The 16,711-nt window shown below is 36.8% G+C and overlaps 1 protein-coding gene across 2 annotated transcripts in view; it reads left to right on the top strand.

The window, feature by feature from the left end:
* Positions 1–16,711, top strand: part of ephb6 (eph receptor B6) — a 49,152-nt gene that overhangs the window by 6,910 nt on the left and 25,531 nt on the right. Inside the window, exons 2-5 of one of the 2 annotated variants that reach the window (XM_084089802.1) lie at positions 7,107–7,171; positions 8,775–9,047; positions 12,712–12,875; positions 13,160–13,455. In XM_084089802.1, the coding sequence (XP_083945928.1) occupies positions 7,107–7,171; positions 8,775–9,047; positions 12,712–12,875; positions 13,160–13,455 (798 nt within the window). Of the gene's footprint in view, positions 1–7,106; positions 7,172–8,482; positions 8,509–8,774; positions 9,048–12,711; positions 12,876–13,159; positions 13,456–16,711 lie in introns of those variants that run through there. The other variant, XM_084089803.1, reaches the window with a different exon arrangement.

Raw genomic sequence — 16,711 nt, 5'->3', positions numbered from 1 at the left:
TGATTGATTCAATGACTCACTCATAAAGACAGTGACCTACTGGCATAATGGTTTAACCTGCAGACAGAGTGAAAATCCCCACCACTAATGAAAATTCAAGGGCCTGAAATTAATGTTGTATAAAGAAAAATATTATGTTTTGGCCAACATTAATTGTAATTAATAAATTGTATCTAACCCCAACATATGAAACAGATGTGACATCTTGCCCCAAATTTATAAGAAATCAGCTTGCCTAGTAGGAACACAGTTCAACCAATTATATAACCAAAGATGGCTCTTGTATATGCAAATAAGATAATTTACGAATTTGGAGGGGAAAATGTGCCCCTGGTCTCCTCTATAGGTCAAAAATCACTACAATTTATGTCTTTACCCTCTCACACGCACCATCTGTCATTATGTTGCTCTAGCTGCATGTCTCTCTTTCAGTTCTCCTGTGTGTCTCAGCTTTTTAAACAAACATTGTCTCTCTCTCCCTCTCTCTCACATCAATAATGTAACTAAATGTATCTCTGTGTTTAAACTCTGACAGGCCCTTCTGTCACTTTCCTGTTTAATAATAAACAGAAAAAGAGGGGGACAGAGAGACAGAGTGAAGGGGACAGTGTGTGTGTGCAACACTGGAATGAGAATGATATGCCAGTGGAGTGCATTACTCTAGCACTTACTTACTTGGTTTGGCCCACACAGCAGATTTTGCTTCCATCAGTGTGCAAACAGCCCCATCTCTCTGCATCACAATGGACCCACTGAGTGCAGCCCGGCACTTCATACATGTCCACGCTCAGGGTTACAGGGTACCTGAGAATCTATTTAGGAGTTCGGGTCATACACTTTTAATTACAGTTAGGGAACTCGGAACAAGTCAAATGGGGGAAAACCCTGGATGAAACCATTTTAAACTTGAGATTAAACAGATTAGTAATAACAGATTAAAACTGTGAGCAGAGTTAATCTTGTTGAAGTCACTGCTCTGTGTGTCTTTCTCAATATATTTCATCATGCATTTCTGTGAAAAACATGGAAATATCGCTATCCCTTTGAATAGCATTTGCGAATCTCCTTAAATAAATATAATTATTTGGTTAAAATCAAATGAAAACAAATCTGGCATTGTGTGTAAAAAGTTGCACTTCTCTGAATATAATTTGAAGAAATCAGTGGTGTAAAGTATTTGAGTAAATGTAATTGTAAATTACTGTATTTAAGTATGTTGTAGTCCTACTTAATATATCAAACTGCCAAAGTCTTGTGATTTCGAATGTTTCGTTAATTTCAATGGTTTGCCGCAAGAGGCGATGATTTCTGTGAACCCATGAACCAGCGTCTGTACGGTGTTTACGTGATCTCGGATCAATTTTATAATTGACATTTGACATTTTTAAAATTTTTGACATTTGATGACACATTTGAATAGTAAAAAGGAAGAGTTGTTGTTAAAAGTTTTCTTATTGGTCTGATTAAGCATGCTCTCCAAAAAAATTAAAAATACTAAAAGATTTGTTAATTTCATTTAATAGATTACACCTTCAATAAAACATTTGTAATTGGTTTGTAAAAAGGTGTTTTTATGCATGTTTGGGCTGAGTTTTCACTGCATTTCACTGGATTTCTGCCATCACTTCCATCTACAGGGCATTGAAGATTCTATGTTTTGTGCGTCTTGCCCTTACTCACCCAAACTAGTTAACAAGCTGCTTTACATGAAAGTGCATTAGCAGGTAGTTGTTGAATCGCAGGTGTTTCATATGTGAGATGAGGAGGTGGCTGCATTCGGTTGAATCCATCCGCTATGATATCTTTATGAAGGATATTGGTTTACTTGTGCCCTTTTTGAGCACTTGAGCTTAACTGAGACTTGAGTGTCTACTCTAGACCAATTGTTCCCAACCTTTTTCAACTCGTGGCCCACACAACCAAACACGTAAGTTTCCATGGCCCACTGCAAGAATTTTAACGGAATTTTTAAGTTAGTTCAGTAAGATCACTCAAAAATTAAGGTCTCTCAGAGGTCACTCTTCCACCGGAAAGAGACTTGCGTACGGCCATTACCGGAAGCCAGTGATTATAGTTTATAAATGTATAAATATGCATATTTTTCTTACAAAAACGCATCGCATCGCTTCAGAAGTCCTCACGCGTACGTGACCGTTAATCAATGAAGCTGTCTACACTGCACAATAACTCTTTACATCGTGTCTACACTTTGTTCAAATGAGAGGATTCTCAAGCTTGCATAATTCAGCACTGAACAAAAACTATATTGTTTTGAATGGTGAGTGGATTGACTAACTTAATCACCTCTGATTAGCCATTGCGTTCAAGAAATCAACAGTCTGTGATTGGCTGCACTGCTCAACACTGAAAAAGCACGTTGTAAATATAAACATTTGACGTTCTCCATAGTATGTGAGAAGAAAGTTGCACTACGGTATTTTCTTCGTTTAGCTTTATTTTTAGTCTTTTTGATGTCAGGCATTAATGAAGATTTATACTTGTAGATGAAGAAACATATGCATTTGTCCTTTTCAGCGACTCTGTTGATAACCATTTATCCATGTTTAAATCTGTTTTACCCTATAGACTACAATTGGTCATATAAAAAATGTTGTCCCATCCCTGTGAATTTCAGTAACAGCCCTGACCCAGAATCATCCCTCTGTTCATTCCACGCTAACAGATGGAGAGGCCATCTGTAAATGATGATTTGGAGTTTCTGGAGACAGTTTTAGATCCTTTTAGCACTGTAGACCTGTTAATGATATAAATAAAGCCTTAAATTACCTTTAGAAGCCATAGTTGTGTTGGACTCTGATTTCAATTGCGACACGTTTATAACCGGTTTGATCATGTTGAATTTGAATCGAAGAATCACATTCACTCCCCACATGAACTAACAAACAGTGATGTTTACACAGTATTTCAAGGTAAATTTCCGCATAACGATCCACAGTATGCTTGATTTAATTTTACAGATGTTAAAATACAGTTCATACACATTGTAAGGCAGATATAAGAGAATTAGAATTATTATAAATCATCCTGTGTATAATGAGGTCAAAAGGTGTGTTGTGTGAGTGTGTGCGTGTATGTGTGTGTGTACGTTATAGGAAGCATTTTTTTCCTCCCTTTTGAAGGTTAGGTTTATTTTGCTATCCTAACTATGCACAATTATATGGAGAATTACATTGCATTATTTTCATTTAGCATTGTTTTTCCCCCTGCTGTCCCTGATTAAATATCTTTATGAACAACATCATGACAATTGTAACGCTTAGTGGGATTCCTTGTGGCTGTCCTCTCACTTGACACTAATCGACTGACTAATTACAAACACCAAACTTAGTCAGTTAAAATGATTAAATTGTTCTGCAACATTCATTAAATTTGTTTGAATGGATGCATGAAATGCCTGAGAGCAATGTACTGAATGCTGCTTATCTGCTAAGTGGTCAAGAGTCACTAAAACTATTATTAACATCAGCATGAATTTCAACTGCTTTAGGGAAGATTGCATTCAGGAAAAATATAGACTTTAAAATAAAAAAAATTATTTTACAAAAAGCAGAAGAATCCAAAATAATTTGCATAGTTAATTAACATAAAACATTTATGATAATAGTGATTATTTTTAAAGTCACCATGAAATCAAAATTGACGATTCTTGATTTTTTTCTTTTTTTTTTTTTTTATGGAGTAATGCAGTATTTATTATAAAACTATTTATCCATGCACATCATTAAAAAAAATAAAATGTGTACGGATGTACGTCGCAATAGGGAAAATAAGACTATCGCAACTTCCGTTTCACGCTGTCCAAGTACTAATGTTAAATATTAAGGAATACATAATCCTTTAAAAGCACAACATTTCTAAACACTCTGTTATAAAGTGCCCTCTTTTCATGTTCACTGTGTACTAAAGAGAAGAAAAAAAAACAGTAAATCTCTCCCAAATCCCTGCCCTGCATGCTCCAAGCCATCACTGTCTTCAGGAGGAAGAGAAACGATGCATAAGAACCAAATAGAGAGAGAGACAGACAGGAGGGAAATGATAGATTGGCAGAGAGATTTGTGGGGTCCCCATCTGTGAACATAATCTAAAAAAAAATCTGTTTACTCACAAGCGGAAGAGAGAGAGAGAGAGAGAGAGATGGAGGGGTGGATTTAGTGTAAGCCACAGAATAATATCAGTTTCTTGGTTTTAAGGGCAGATAGAGGAGGGAGGGGGGGAGGCAGAATTAAAAACGCTCTCATCCTCAGTACTGTATATGTGACAGCTGTGTGTGTGTGTGTGTGTGTGAGGCTTAGGCCTTCTGTGAATGTGTTTTATGACTGCGCTTGTTTTGTGTTTGCTCAGTTTTGCTTGTTCAATTTAAGACTTTAGGTTCTTTACACAAGGGTTTGACCCATTTCACGCTGCCCCAGAGGAGCCAGAGCTCAGCCGCCCCTCATCTGGAAAATATGTGGTATTAAATAAACATGTACTATTTCAGAAATAATTCATTTGTAAATGGTACAATTGATTCCAGATAAGAATTCACTCGCTTATTTTATTATCTTCTTTTCACTCTCTCTCTCTCTCTGTCGGTGATAAACAGTTCATTAGATGAATGTCAGAGCAAGCATGAGATTATGGGAAAGGACAGCTTAGATGCCCGATTCCTGTCATATCAACCTTTGCTGTATTACGAATTTTGACATAAGTTTTCCCTGTGGCTCATTTTTCATATAGGAAGTTGACAGATGCATTCCAGTGTCATGCACATTTTAGCAACGCATTCCTGGGGACGGTCTTGTATTTTCCTGCTGGCACAAAGCTAAGTCTGAGACCACTGGTAAAATGCTTCTATTATTTATTTAAAGGGCCCATATTATGCTATTTTAAAGGTTCCTAATTTTGTTTTGGAGGTCTCCTAAAATAGGTTTCACCAACTCGAATTTTACAAGGTGGCTAATTCGTACGAATTCATACGACCTCACTTTAATTAATACGATTTTTGCTAAATCGTACATATTTTACGAGTTGCCCAATTCGTATGAATTCGTACGAATGAACTACCCCTGACCCCGCCCCTAAACCTAACCATCACGTGGGTTTAGACAAATCGTACAAATTAGCCACCTTTTAATCACTCGTATGAATTTGTACGAATTTGTACGAATTGGTTGTGATTTCACTGCACCCAAGGTTGAAAAGCACTTTAATTTTCTCATAATATACATTGGACATCACCTAATTTCGCAAAGAGTCAGAAAACGCTTCTTTTGAAGATTCAATCTCTCTAAACCCATCCTTACCGTCAGCCTACTCTGTTCTAATTGGTCAAATGGCCCAGTCTGTTGTGATTGGTGAACTCTCTAAACCCATCCTTACCGTCAGCCTACTCTGTTCTAATTGGTCAAATGGCCCAGTCTGTTGTGATTGGTCAACTTACAGCGCTGTTAGAAATGAATCACCTATTACCAAATCGATTCTTTCTTTTAAGAGACAATAACTTTATTTGCTATGCACTTTGATCTTTAAAACATTTTACATTGACAAACAGCTATATTACATACTGCATGAAAGGTAATATTCGGAAAAGTATAATGGGGCACTTAAAAAAAACTAATTTATCTATGTATCTTTCAGTGTTAATCAGTTTTGGTCCTGATAGTGTAAGCCCGTCTAAATCGGTACAGTGGCGGCATCCGATAGAACAGGTGTCGCGTTACTGTCTTTTCCACATGGCAAAGTAATTTAATTTAAGCTTTTATCTGACTCCATTTTATAAAGACCTCGAATTTGTTCTATTTAACTCTTTACTTTATATTTTATTCGTTCATTAGGAAGCTATGTGTTTGAGATTATTTGTGATGAGGCAGAGACAGGGATCCATTTGCAGCTTTATTAGAGAGTAGTCAAGACAGGCAGGGTCAAACACAGCAGACAGGGCAAAGCAGGCTAGGCAGAGACAAACCAGTTGAACAGGCAAGGGTCGAGACAGGCAGCAAGAATCAGGAATCAATAAACAATCCAGGTCAGGGCAGGCAGCAGAGAATCAGAAACGATAAACAGTCCAAGGTCAATAACAGGTACTGATCATGTCCTTTATTTAATGGTAAAAAAGGGCTTAATGTGTGTTTAAATATAATTTTGCATGTCCTTTATTTCAATACAATGGACCCTTTTTACACAGTGATGACTTGGTAAATCTTGCAAAGTTTTTCATATTTTAATGTTTAAAAAACGTAATGAACATTTATAACACTAATTTATATATATATATATATATAATTTATTTTTTTACATTTATTTATAGTGCTTTTTACAATACAGATTGTTTCAAAGCAGCTTTACAGAGATAACAGGAAAATATTGCAACAAAGTTTGTTTCCGGAAGAGAATAGCATCAGTCCAGCTTAAGTCAGTTCAGTGATGTTTCATTTTTGTTGTAAAAAAGTTATTAATTTATTTAATTTATATATATATATATATATATATATATATATATATATATATATATATATATATATATATATATATATATATATATATATAGTCGCTCTGGAGAAAACCAGTTCTCATATGATGGTGTCAATGCAGGCAGATCAATATTATTGTTGAATATTAAATTAAATGTTACATTAAATGAGAGTGATTAATATTTACATTAAATTACACAAAACTAGTTCAAGTTGTCATGAAACTGAAGTTGCGATTCCTATTGAAGTTCTTTCTAATTATGACAGTTGTATATACGCGTGAAACAGCTTCTCGGACAAGAAAAAATATAGGACGAGACTTGATTTTTTCTATTGGAAATTGACTGGATCATTGGATGGTTGTGGTTTGCTATTGCTTGTGATCTCATGTGAGTGACAGGTTGTCCCGCTGGTGAACATGTAGAAGAGATGTCATTGCAAGAGGGAGGGAAATGTAAAAAAATAATGATGTGCACGGATAAATAATTTATAATAATAATATATTTAAAACAATAATTGTCAATTTTGATTGGTGACGCTGCTATTAGTTAAATCATCTAATAAACTCTGTCGCTGTCTGTTCATCTGTCTGTCTCTCTCTCTCTCTCTACTTCTCTGTCCTTTCCTGACTCTCAGTTATGCTGCTGGACACTATGGAGTCCACCGCTGAGCTAGGCTGGACAACGTATCCTGACACTGGGGTAAGATTCATGCATTCGTTTAGAAACGGCAATTTATGTGTATCTGAAACAGACAGATCACACTTTAGAATATTCTGAGGTGAGTGTGTGTGTGTGTGTGTGTGTGTGTGTGTAGCGTATTGATGCCCTCTTCCTTCATATGTTTTTATTGTTTCTGTGGGCCTGTGAGTTTGTACTTCTTGTTTTATTCCCACCTTTCTGAAAACACAGGAGATGAAGCATATTTAAACTTCCTTCCCTCAATTCCTTTATCCTCGGTCAGCTCGACCGTGATATATTTGTGGCCCTGGGCAGCGCAGAGACTGTGACCTACTGAGAAGAACTGAACTCAGTCCTCTACTTACTGTCCCAGCTTCTCTTGCCAGACCTCAGTTTTTCTCTCTCTCTCTCTCTCTCTCTCTCTCTCTCTCTCTCTCTCTCTCTCTCTCTCTCTCTCTCTCTCTCTCTCTCTCTCTCTCTCTCTCTCTCTCTCTCTCTCTCTCTCTCTCTCTCTCTCTCTCTCTCACTTGGTCTGCATACATATCTTTGTTAATCTATCCATCTGTGCTTTTCTTATTCTCCTTCGCTCATCTTCTCATTCTCTCAAGCTGTCCACCCCATCTTTTTTTCGCCAAGTTCAAGCCCATTTTATTCTTCCGTTCCCTTTTTAGTTCCCTAAACGAATGTTTTCATTCCTCCAGCAGTCATTTCATGTTAAGTTTTTTGATGCTGTGTTTCTCTCCGTCTCCTCTTAGTCACTTGTCTGTTTGATTTATTTTCTTCATCCTCTGTCTCGCTCTTTCTCAGCGTGGCAGTTGTTCGCCGCCTTTTTGTGAGTCAGTGAGGGTGTGTGTGTGTCTGTGATTTCTGTATTGTGTATTTCTGGAGAGATTTGGGATTTTCAGCTTAAATCACCTGAAGAAGCAGGAAAGGGCAGGGTATTTCTCTGATATAATCTGTGTCATTTTAACAAAAAATGCATCTTTAAGTTTTTTTCACAGAGCTGTAGATTCACATTTACATGCAATTGCTCTCCTAACATTGTATTTATTTTATATTCATTGCTATTTACATATTTTACAGTACAGCAACAATCTAAGTCCATATTAAAATATGCGTGTGTGTGTGTGTTTGTTTGTTTGTTTGTTCAGGTATACCCTACATCCTCACAAGATGGCAATATCTGGAATCCTTGTTGGGAATTATTTTATTTTTTTGGTCCACATGAGAAAAACGGGCAAAGCTTTTTTTTAGGTTTAAAGTAAATTTTGTTATAAATTACAATGTGGACTTGGACTTATGGACCGCATTGTACAAAAAAAAAAAAAAAAAGTAAATAGCAATGAATATAAACACATGTATGCATATAAACAAACTTTTATTTTAGAATTGGTTCATCGCGATTACTCGATTTGACAGCACTATATATATATATTTAAATTATATATATATATATATATATACTTAAAATATTTTTTAAATAAAAATGTCATTAAAAAAAATCAAAAGGGAACTCAGACGTCTGGTCTTAATTATATATTTTCAGGTGGATGAAAATATTGTACTTGTGCAGTATTCATGCCTCAAGCTCATTTTTATTCTCTAACATTGTTCCTCCTCTCAGTGGGATGAGGTGAGCGTGTTAGATGACAAGGGGAGACTCATGCGTACCTTTGAAGTCTGCAATGTCAATCAGAACCCCCGTCTCCAAGACAACTGGCTGGCCACACCCTTCCTGTACCGCCAGTCAGCTCCAAGGGTCTTTGTGACACTGCGTTTCTCGGTTCGTGACTGTGCCAGTCTACGCTCACCCTCCCCGACATGCAGGGAGACACTGACACTGTTCTACAAACAGGCTGACTCCCAGAGAGAGCTGGAGAGAACCTGGGCAGCTGAGGTGAGTGGCGAGACTCTCACTTTCAAGGCCCGAACCTGCGATTATAATGAGATTAAAGAAGGATTGAGAAATTTGTACTTGGGTCAGTGACATAAGACTCACAGGTCATTGACATAAAAACACAAAGTCAATTCATGTTGTAAAATCATGTTGTTTACAACTGATGATGTGTCCAACCTGCACCATTGGGTGTTTCAAAAACCATGACATATTATTATAATTCAATTTTATGGCTTGGAGATATCTTGAGGTCATGTCTGTAGCTCAACTTAAGTCTTACTTTCCAATGATCTCCTTTCTGCAGGACAGTATGGCATCATAAGTACAGTATAGCCTGTTATCAAATGCTGGTTTGTTGGATACCTTGTCCTACACCCACACACAGACATCATATGAAGTATTTTGGCAGCATTCAGTCTTGTAGCATTCTGTTTTGTTTGACTGACTAAGATGCTGGCTACTTGGAACATTTGTTATGATGGAGCCTGAGGATTTCTTTTAAAGAAAATAAGACCCTTGTGCTCTTTGAATGACTGTATATTGTATGAACTACACTTCCCCAGATGAATCACTCAGAAGAAAAGAAGAAAACTAAACTGCATAATACCTCTGACATATCCCTGCAGGCTTCCAATGATATGAATGTAAAACATTAAAGCTAGAATGGTGTAATTCATTGCTTAAGTAAAATCAAATACTAATATATATATACAGTACTGTGCAAAAGTCTTATGCATGTTAATATCCCCCCCCCCCAAAAAAAGGTTTTAAGTCAGTTATTTATATCTTTTGCTGTAGTGTGTCAGTAGGAAATATCAGTTTACATTTCCAAACATTCTTTTTGCCATTAATTTTAATAATTCAGTGAGATTTGTGTATGCACAAGGAGTCTGACAACAGCCGGTATGATCTGATCTCACCATCATCGAGTCCGTCTGTGATTACATGAAGAAACAGAAAAAACTGAGACAAACTAAATCCAGAACTGCGGGAACGTCTCCAAGATGCTTGAAGAAACCTTCCTGCAAAGCTACCTGAAAAACTATGCGCAAGTGTACCTGGACAAAAGCCGTTTTAAACGCAAAGGGTCGTTACACCATATATTGATTTGAATTAGTTAATAGAAGTTAAATCATAAATAAATTCAATTTGTGATTTTGTTTTTGAAAGCATTCTCACTTTACAGCATTTTAACACAAGTGCCAGTACTTTTCACAGTACTGTAGCTTTGCAGGAAGGTTTCTTCAAGCATCTTGGAGACGTTCCCACAGTTCTTCTGGATTTAGTTTGTCTCAGTTTTTTTTGTTTCTTCATGTAATCACAGACGGACTCGATGATGGTGAGATCAGATCATAACGGCTGTTGTCAGATTCCATGTGCATACAGAAATCTCACTGGATTATTACAATTAATGCCAAAAAGTATGTTTGGAAATGTAAACCGATATTTCCTACTGACACACTACAGCAAAAGATATAAATAACTGACTTAAAACCATTTTCTTTGGGGGGTTGGGGGGGGGGATATTAACATGCCTAAGACTTTTGCACAGTACTGTAATTTTTTTTATACATTGTTCAATTAGCAATGTGTAAATCAACATCTTTTGATTGTATACCTTTAGACATTTCTAAGCAGGGTGGCTTCAAGAGATATATAACTTCTACAAGTGCAATTATCAGGTCATGTTTGTTAGAGGAAAACACACAGTGTGGTTTTAAGACACCATTATGTGGAGTCTCAGCAATATGTGAGGTTTATTACTCCTCGGGGGAGAACCGAAGAAGATAATGCTCAAAACAGTAAATAAAAGTTGTAGTTATTCCTGTGGGAATGTAATGTGGTCTATCGTTGTGTAAATCAAATACTTTTCTTCTAGTTGTGCTGGTCTTGCAACTTCTCAGTTACATAAAGCACTTGTCATCTCTTCTTTTTTTGCCTTCTCGTAGTTAATCTTTTAAATGCAATGCTGCCGCACTAGAAATAGCTCCTTGAAGGAATAGTTCATCCCAAAACTGAAGCTCTGTCATTATTTAGTCAACCTCATGTTGCTCCAAACCCATATACTGCTATTTATTCTGTGGAAGGCCAGAGTTTCCAGGTTTCAGGGGCACATCTGATGGCATTTTGTTTCGAAGATTTCACTAGAATGGATAGCAGCTGCGGGAAAGCAATAGATTGGCGCGTGTGTCCAAGATTCCGCTGTTGGCTTCCACCACTGTTAACAGCTGCAATAAACATTCAGCAAGACATTTAAAAATAACAAATTCCTGTGCCGGATCGACACTCATTATAACACAGACTAACAATGAAAAACTCTGTTCAACATTTGGAGCTGCTTAAGCTGTATTAAATACATCCCTGCCTATTTCAAAAAGCAAAGTGATCAGGACAGGCCCCATTACGGTGGCCCAGTAGTGCACGACACAACGAAATTTAAAAAGCAAACTTAAGTTCACAACACAACGAAATTAAGCCACAACACAACGGAAAATGTACAATACAACGGAAATGAGCCACAACACAACGAAATAAAGCCGCAACAAAACGGAAATGCTCCCGACCACTAACGTTAGTTAGTTTTCCTTGCTGTTGTTCTATAGAGTTGGCAGTCTTAATATATCAATACCACGATTAGTTTTAACAGTAGGCTATGTAACCACTGTAAATCGACATAAAATATACTTCAAAATCACCTACATTAATTATAGCTGCGTATTTATACTCGAGAATGCTTTGACGCGCTACCACAGCGCATGATCCTTAAGGGAATTAAAGTGGAAAGTGGTTAAAACGTATAATTTATTATAATATAATTTGGCAAATAAAAATAAAAACTATTTGGTGAATTGCAGAATTATAGGAATGCATTGGCACAATTTCACCTGTTGTAAGTCAATCTGGTTAATAGGAACTACAACCTTTGAAACATGATAAAAGAAAAAATAACTTTTATTATATTACAGAAATTTCCTAAAAAATAATTGTTTACTGTAAATATGAAGGGAGGTATTGGAAAAAAAGTCACCTGTAGTAAGTCAGTCTACTACCAATACAATCAAGCTTTGGATTTTTAACATGTTTGTTTTTAAATGTTAAAAAGTAATTTTAATTAGTACAAATTATACGTTTTAACAACTTAAAGGAATTGGCAGACGTTCCCTTAGGCATCATGCGCTGTGGTAGCGCAGCAAAGCATTCTAGAGTATAAATATGCAGCTATAATGCACATAGGTGATTTTGAATTAATAAATGTCGATTTACAATGGTTAGCTACATACTTTTAAAACTAATCATGGTGTTGATATATTTTTAGGCCGCTGACTCTATAGAACGAGGAAAACTAATTTTATTTTTAAATTTCATTGTGTTGTGCACTACTGGGCCACCGTACCCCATCCACCCATATTAATATACTATATACTGCTATATACAGCTATACAGTATATATACTATAAACAACTACTTCTATGAACTGTCACTGTAGACTAGAGGGGTGTGCACATTCTTCAAAATGTCTCCTTTTTTCGTTCAGTGGGGGGAAAGCTTGTGAATTTAAAATGACTTGAGAGTGATATCATTTTCATTTGGGTGAACTATCCCTGTAAACATGACTGACATATTAATAATTAGTTTGATAGCTCTCTCTCCTACACTGTTCCAGCCTTCCAGTGGAGAGACGAGAGAGGGCTGGGTGAAGATCGACACCATCGCAGCAGACAAGAGTTTCAGCCGTGTGGAGCCAAGCCTGCCTCACCAGTACAAACCTGAAAACGCACGACGCATCAACGTCAAAACCCGCAGCTTTGCTCCTCTCACACGCAAAGGGTACGATGACCTTTTTGCCTTGCCCCCATCTCCCTAAAACCCTTGATGAATGATGGTCACTGTGTGCAGATGAAATGAGGATCCCTCTGAATGTGGTCACTCAGGATCAGGCAATTCTGCTGTGTAAATATCAGCCACAGTGTTAATATTTGCCATGATATGGTTTGAATATGAAAACAAACAACAGTTATTAGTCTGTCTGGTCTCAATGGATGTTTTGCTGGCTGTTAAACTTGTCATCTGTCTCTTTTCATCTCCCTTTCTCTTTATTCTCTCTTTTTTAGGTTTGTGTTAGCAATAGTAGACAGTGGAGCATGCGTGTCACTCATGGGTGTTTCCATATTTTATCGTCGCTGTCCAGCAACCAGTCGTTTCCTGGCTTTCTACCCAGCCACGCCCTCAGGGGCAGAGCCAACATCTCTTGTTCCGGTGACTGGGACTTGTGTACCCCATAGCCAATCACAGGGTGGGACAGCACCAAGAATGCACTGTAACACAGAAGGAGAATGGCTGGTGCCTGTTGGAGGATGTACGTGTGATGCGGGATATGAGCCCAATCATAATGGCTCAGCCTGTTTAGGTGAGTCAACAAAGCATGTAGTCTAATGGTGGAGATTTTGATTCATCTCAGTGACTTGAATCTTTTGAATCCATTTTCCAAAAAGATTTGTTTACTGATTCATTGTTATGGGATATGAGCCCAATCATAATGGCTTAATTGGCCTGTTTAGGCGAGTCAACAAAACATGTAGTCTAATGGTGGAGATTTTGATCCATCTCAGTGACTCAAATCTTTCTAATTCCTTCACACACACAAAAAAAGATTTGTTCACTGATTTAGTCAGTGATGGATTTTAAGCCCAATCATAATGGTTTAGGGTGTTTAGGTGAGTCAAAATATATAGTCTAATAGTGTGGGTTTTGATTAATCTCAGTAACTCGAATGTTTTTTAATCTATTTGGCAAAAACATTTGTTCACTTATTCAGTCAGTGATGGGATATAAGCCCAATCATATAGGCTCTGCATATTCAGTTGAGTCAACAAAACACGTAGTCTAATGGTGGAGATCTCAGTGTCTCAAATCCTTTCAATCTATTCACCAAAAAGTTTTGTTCAGATTTATTCACTGATTCATTCTGTGACTGTTTCTGCAGGTTACAGCAGTAAGTCATGGAAAATCTTTCTTTATATTTTATGAGTGAGTCATTGAATCATTTACTGAACTGAATGGATAAAAAAATCTTTGCGACCGAAACAAGGTCTGCAATACCACTAAAAAACTCTATATTATTGATATTTGCGTGTCTTCAATACTACTAAGAGACTCTAGAAAGCATTTTTCTTTAAGCGCGGTTCTCCAACAAATTGTGAGTTTTCTAAAAAAAAAAAAAAAAGGTGGAACCGGTGCAATGAATTGAACTGAATCAGTTCAAATGGAACTGAACAAAAACAATTTGTTCACGTAAATTATTTATTTATTTTAAATGCTGATTCATTCATGAATCACTGCTAATATAGTCATATGGTTTCTGTACACTACACTGATAGTCCAGTCATTTTAAGCCAAAATGGGGGTCAACCGTGAACAAATTGCAACAGAAGAAAACTCAACTGATTTTGTATCCTCAATATGTCCTGAGTAAGGAAAAAAAAGCCCCGAAGAATCCCATTAGGGGAAAGTTTCGAAAAAGACCCAAATATAGCCTATTCATACGCCTATTCGTTATTTTTCTTACGTGAATAGGGTAAAAAATGTAACCTTTAGATATCACCATGAAAATTACTGAGTTGATTACTTACATCAAGACAAACAAAAAATCTATTACAAGTTTTTTTAAATTGTTTGTTAACATGGACAAACGGTGCATAATCTAATTACGTATGTGCTAATTTGCATAAATAACACACCAGGTCTAAACATTGGGTATAGCCAGGTGAAAATGTCTTGTTGAATCTTGTTGACATATAACAGTAAAATACTTAATGTTAAGGTTTGAATGGGACCCATTTAGGCTACCCATGAGCATTAATACATAGAGGCAGGAAGAAGTACTTTAAACCAGCCTTTATATATATACACAATGGTGTATTCAGAGTTGTTTACAGTGTTAAAGAGATGGATTCTCATGCTAAACATGGGCAAAGTTTAAAAAAAATATTTTGGACGAATAATGGAGAATTTCTGTGCCGAAAATCTTACTTCCGGGTTGGTACAAGTTTCGGCTGGGTTTTTTCGATCGTGGATCTAATGACGTAGACGAGAGTGGAACTCCTTATATGAGCATTTCTCTCGGAAAAGCGCGCCCGCGCACACGTCGACCAGAGGAGAGCGAGACCGCGCACATCAACGCGCTTCAACAGGAAATCATCGGCAGCGCTGCATAGGATTTGTTTGCATAGAATGTCTCCAAAAAAAGTGTGTTTTTGGATGTGAGGGGGAGCTTACCGTGTTCAGCTTTCCAAAGAACCCAGTGTTACAGGAACAGTGGATGCAGTTTGTTTTTCCAGGGCAGCAACGGAGTGTAGCAAGTGCGGTTGTGTGCTCTGGTCATTTCAGTGACGAATGTTTTATTATCAAGGCCCAGGTCGACGCTGGATTTGCAAATCGTTTGCTATTAAAACGTGGAGCGGTCCCAGTGATAAAAGACCCCATTCATGTAAGTACAACTGGATCAGATTTCTGTCTTTTGCTGGAAATCAGCACTACCGCTTGACTCTATAGCTCCGCCCACGGCACGCCTCCAGGAGCTCGGCTTTTTCCGGAGAGAATCGGAAAGCTGTATTTTTCTTTTATAAATATAATAAAACTAAACACTTTTTGGAGATATGAAGGATGCACTACTACTCTATAGGTACTCAAGATTAACATGAGATTAGGTGAAACTGTGCATGTTATGTACCCTTTAAGTCACAGTCTTTTAGTTACAGTAAAAAAAAAATCAAACCACATGGCATTTGGAAACAGTTATGAATTAGCTTAAGTATTTTTTTTTGTAATGACTTTTAACTAATTGGTGTCAACTTTATTTTTAGTGGATGAAGTCAGTTCATCTCAGGTTCACACTGGTCTCCTATCAGTGTTTTCACAGGTATAGCTTATCATATTTACTATGAGTATGATCCACTAACGTTTGACAACCAGAAAGTGTCCAAATACTTCTAACCACCAGCCCCCTTTCACTTATCTTATCATTTCATTGTGTGTGCATCATTGTTGTGTCAGTTATCTCTGAATCAGAACTCTGCGGGTTTCCTGTCATAGTAATTATGCACAAAATTTGAGGGACAAAGAATTACACACGGTGTATTCAGACAAGCGGGAAGGTGCCCATAAACACAGATCTAATTAAAAACACAAAAGACAAACCCTGCATTGCATGCAATGTGTTTTGTGGTTCCGAGTTACAAATTTGTCTCCACAAGTTAGCTAATGAGGGGGCGCCCTCATTTGGAAAATATTCAGAAGTTAAATAATGATTCTTTAAGTGTAAACTACAAAAAGTATTCTCTTAGGGGTATTTTAGGAACGTGAAAATTCAATACCTGAATTAATCTGAAAATGCAATACTTGACTAAATAATAACTGATCAAAAGTGACAGTAAATACTTTCTTTTTTTCAAGGTTTCCACAAACATATTCAACATTGATAATAATGTTTCTTGAGCTTCAAATCAGCATATTAGAATTTCTGAATGATCATGTGACACTGAAGACTCGAGTATCGATGCTGAAAATTCAGATTTGCGTTCAAATATATTAAAATAGAAAACAATTATTTTAAATTGATATAATATTTCACAATATTACTGTTTTACTGTCATTTTTCTCAAATA

Source organism: Abramis brama (genome assembly GCF_963993115.1).
Source record: "Abramis brama genome assembly, chromosome: 17".
In the NCBI taxonomy this organism is placed as follows: Eukaryota; Metazoa; Chordata; class Actinopteri; order Cypriniformes; family Leuciscidae; genus Abramis; species Abramis brama.
The sequence above is the reverse complement of the archived record's forward strand: the minus strand, read 5'-3'. Positions and strand labels throughout refer to the sequence as shown.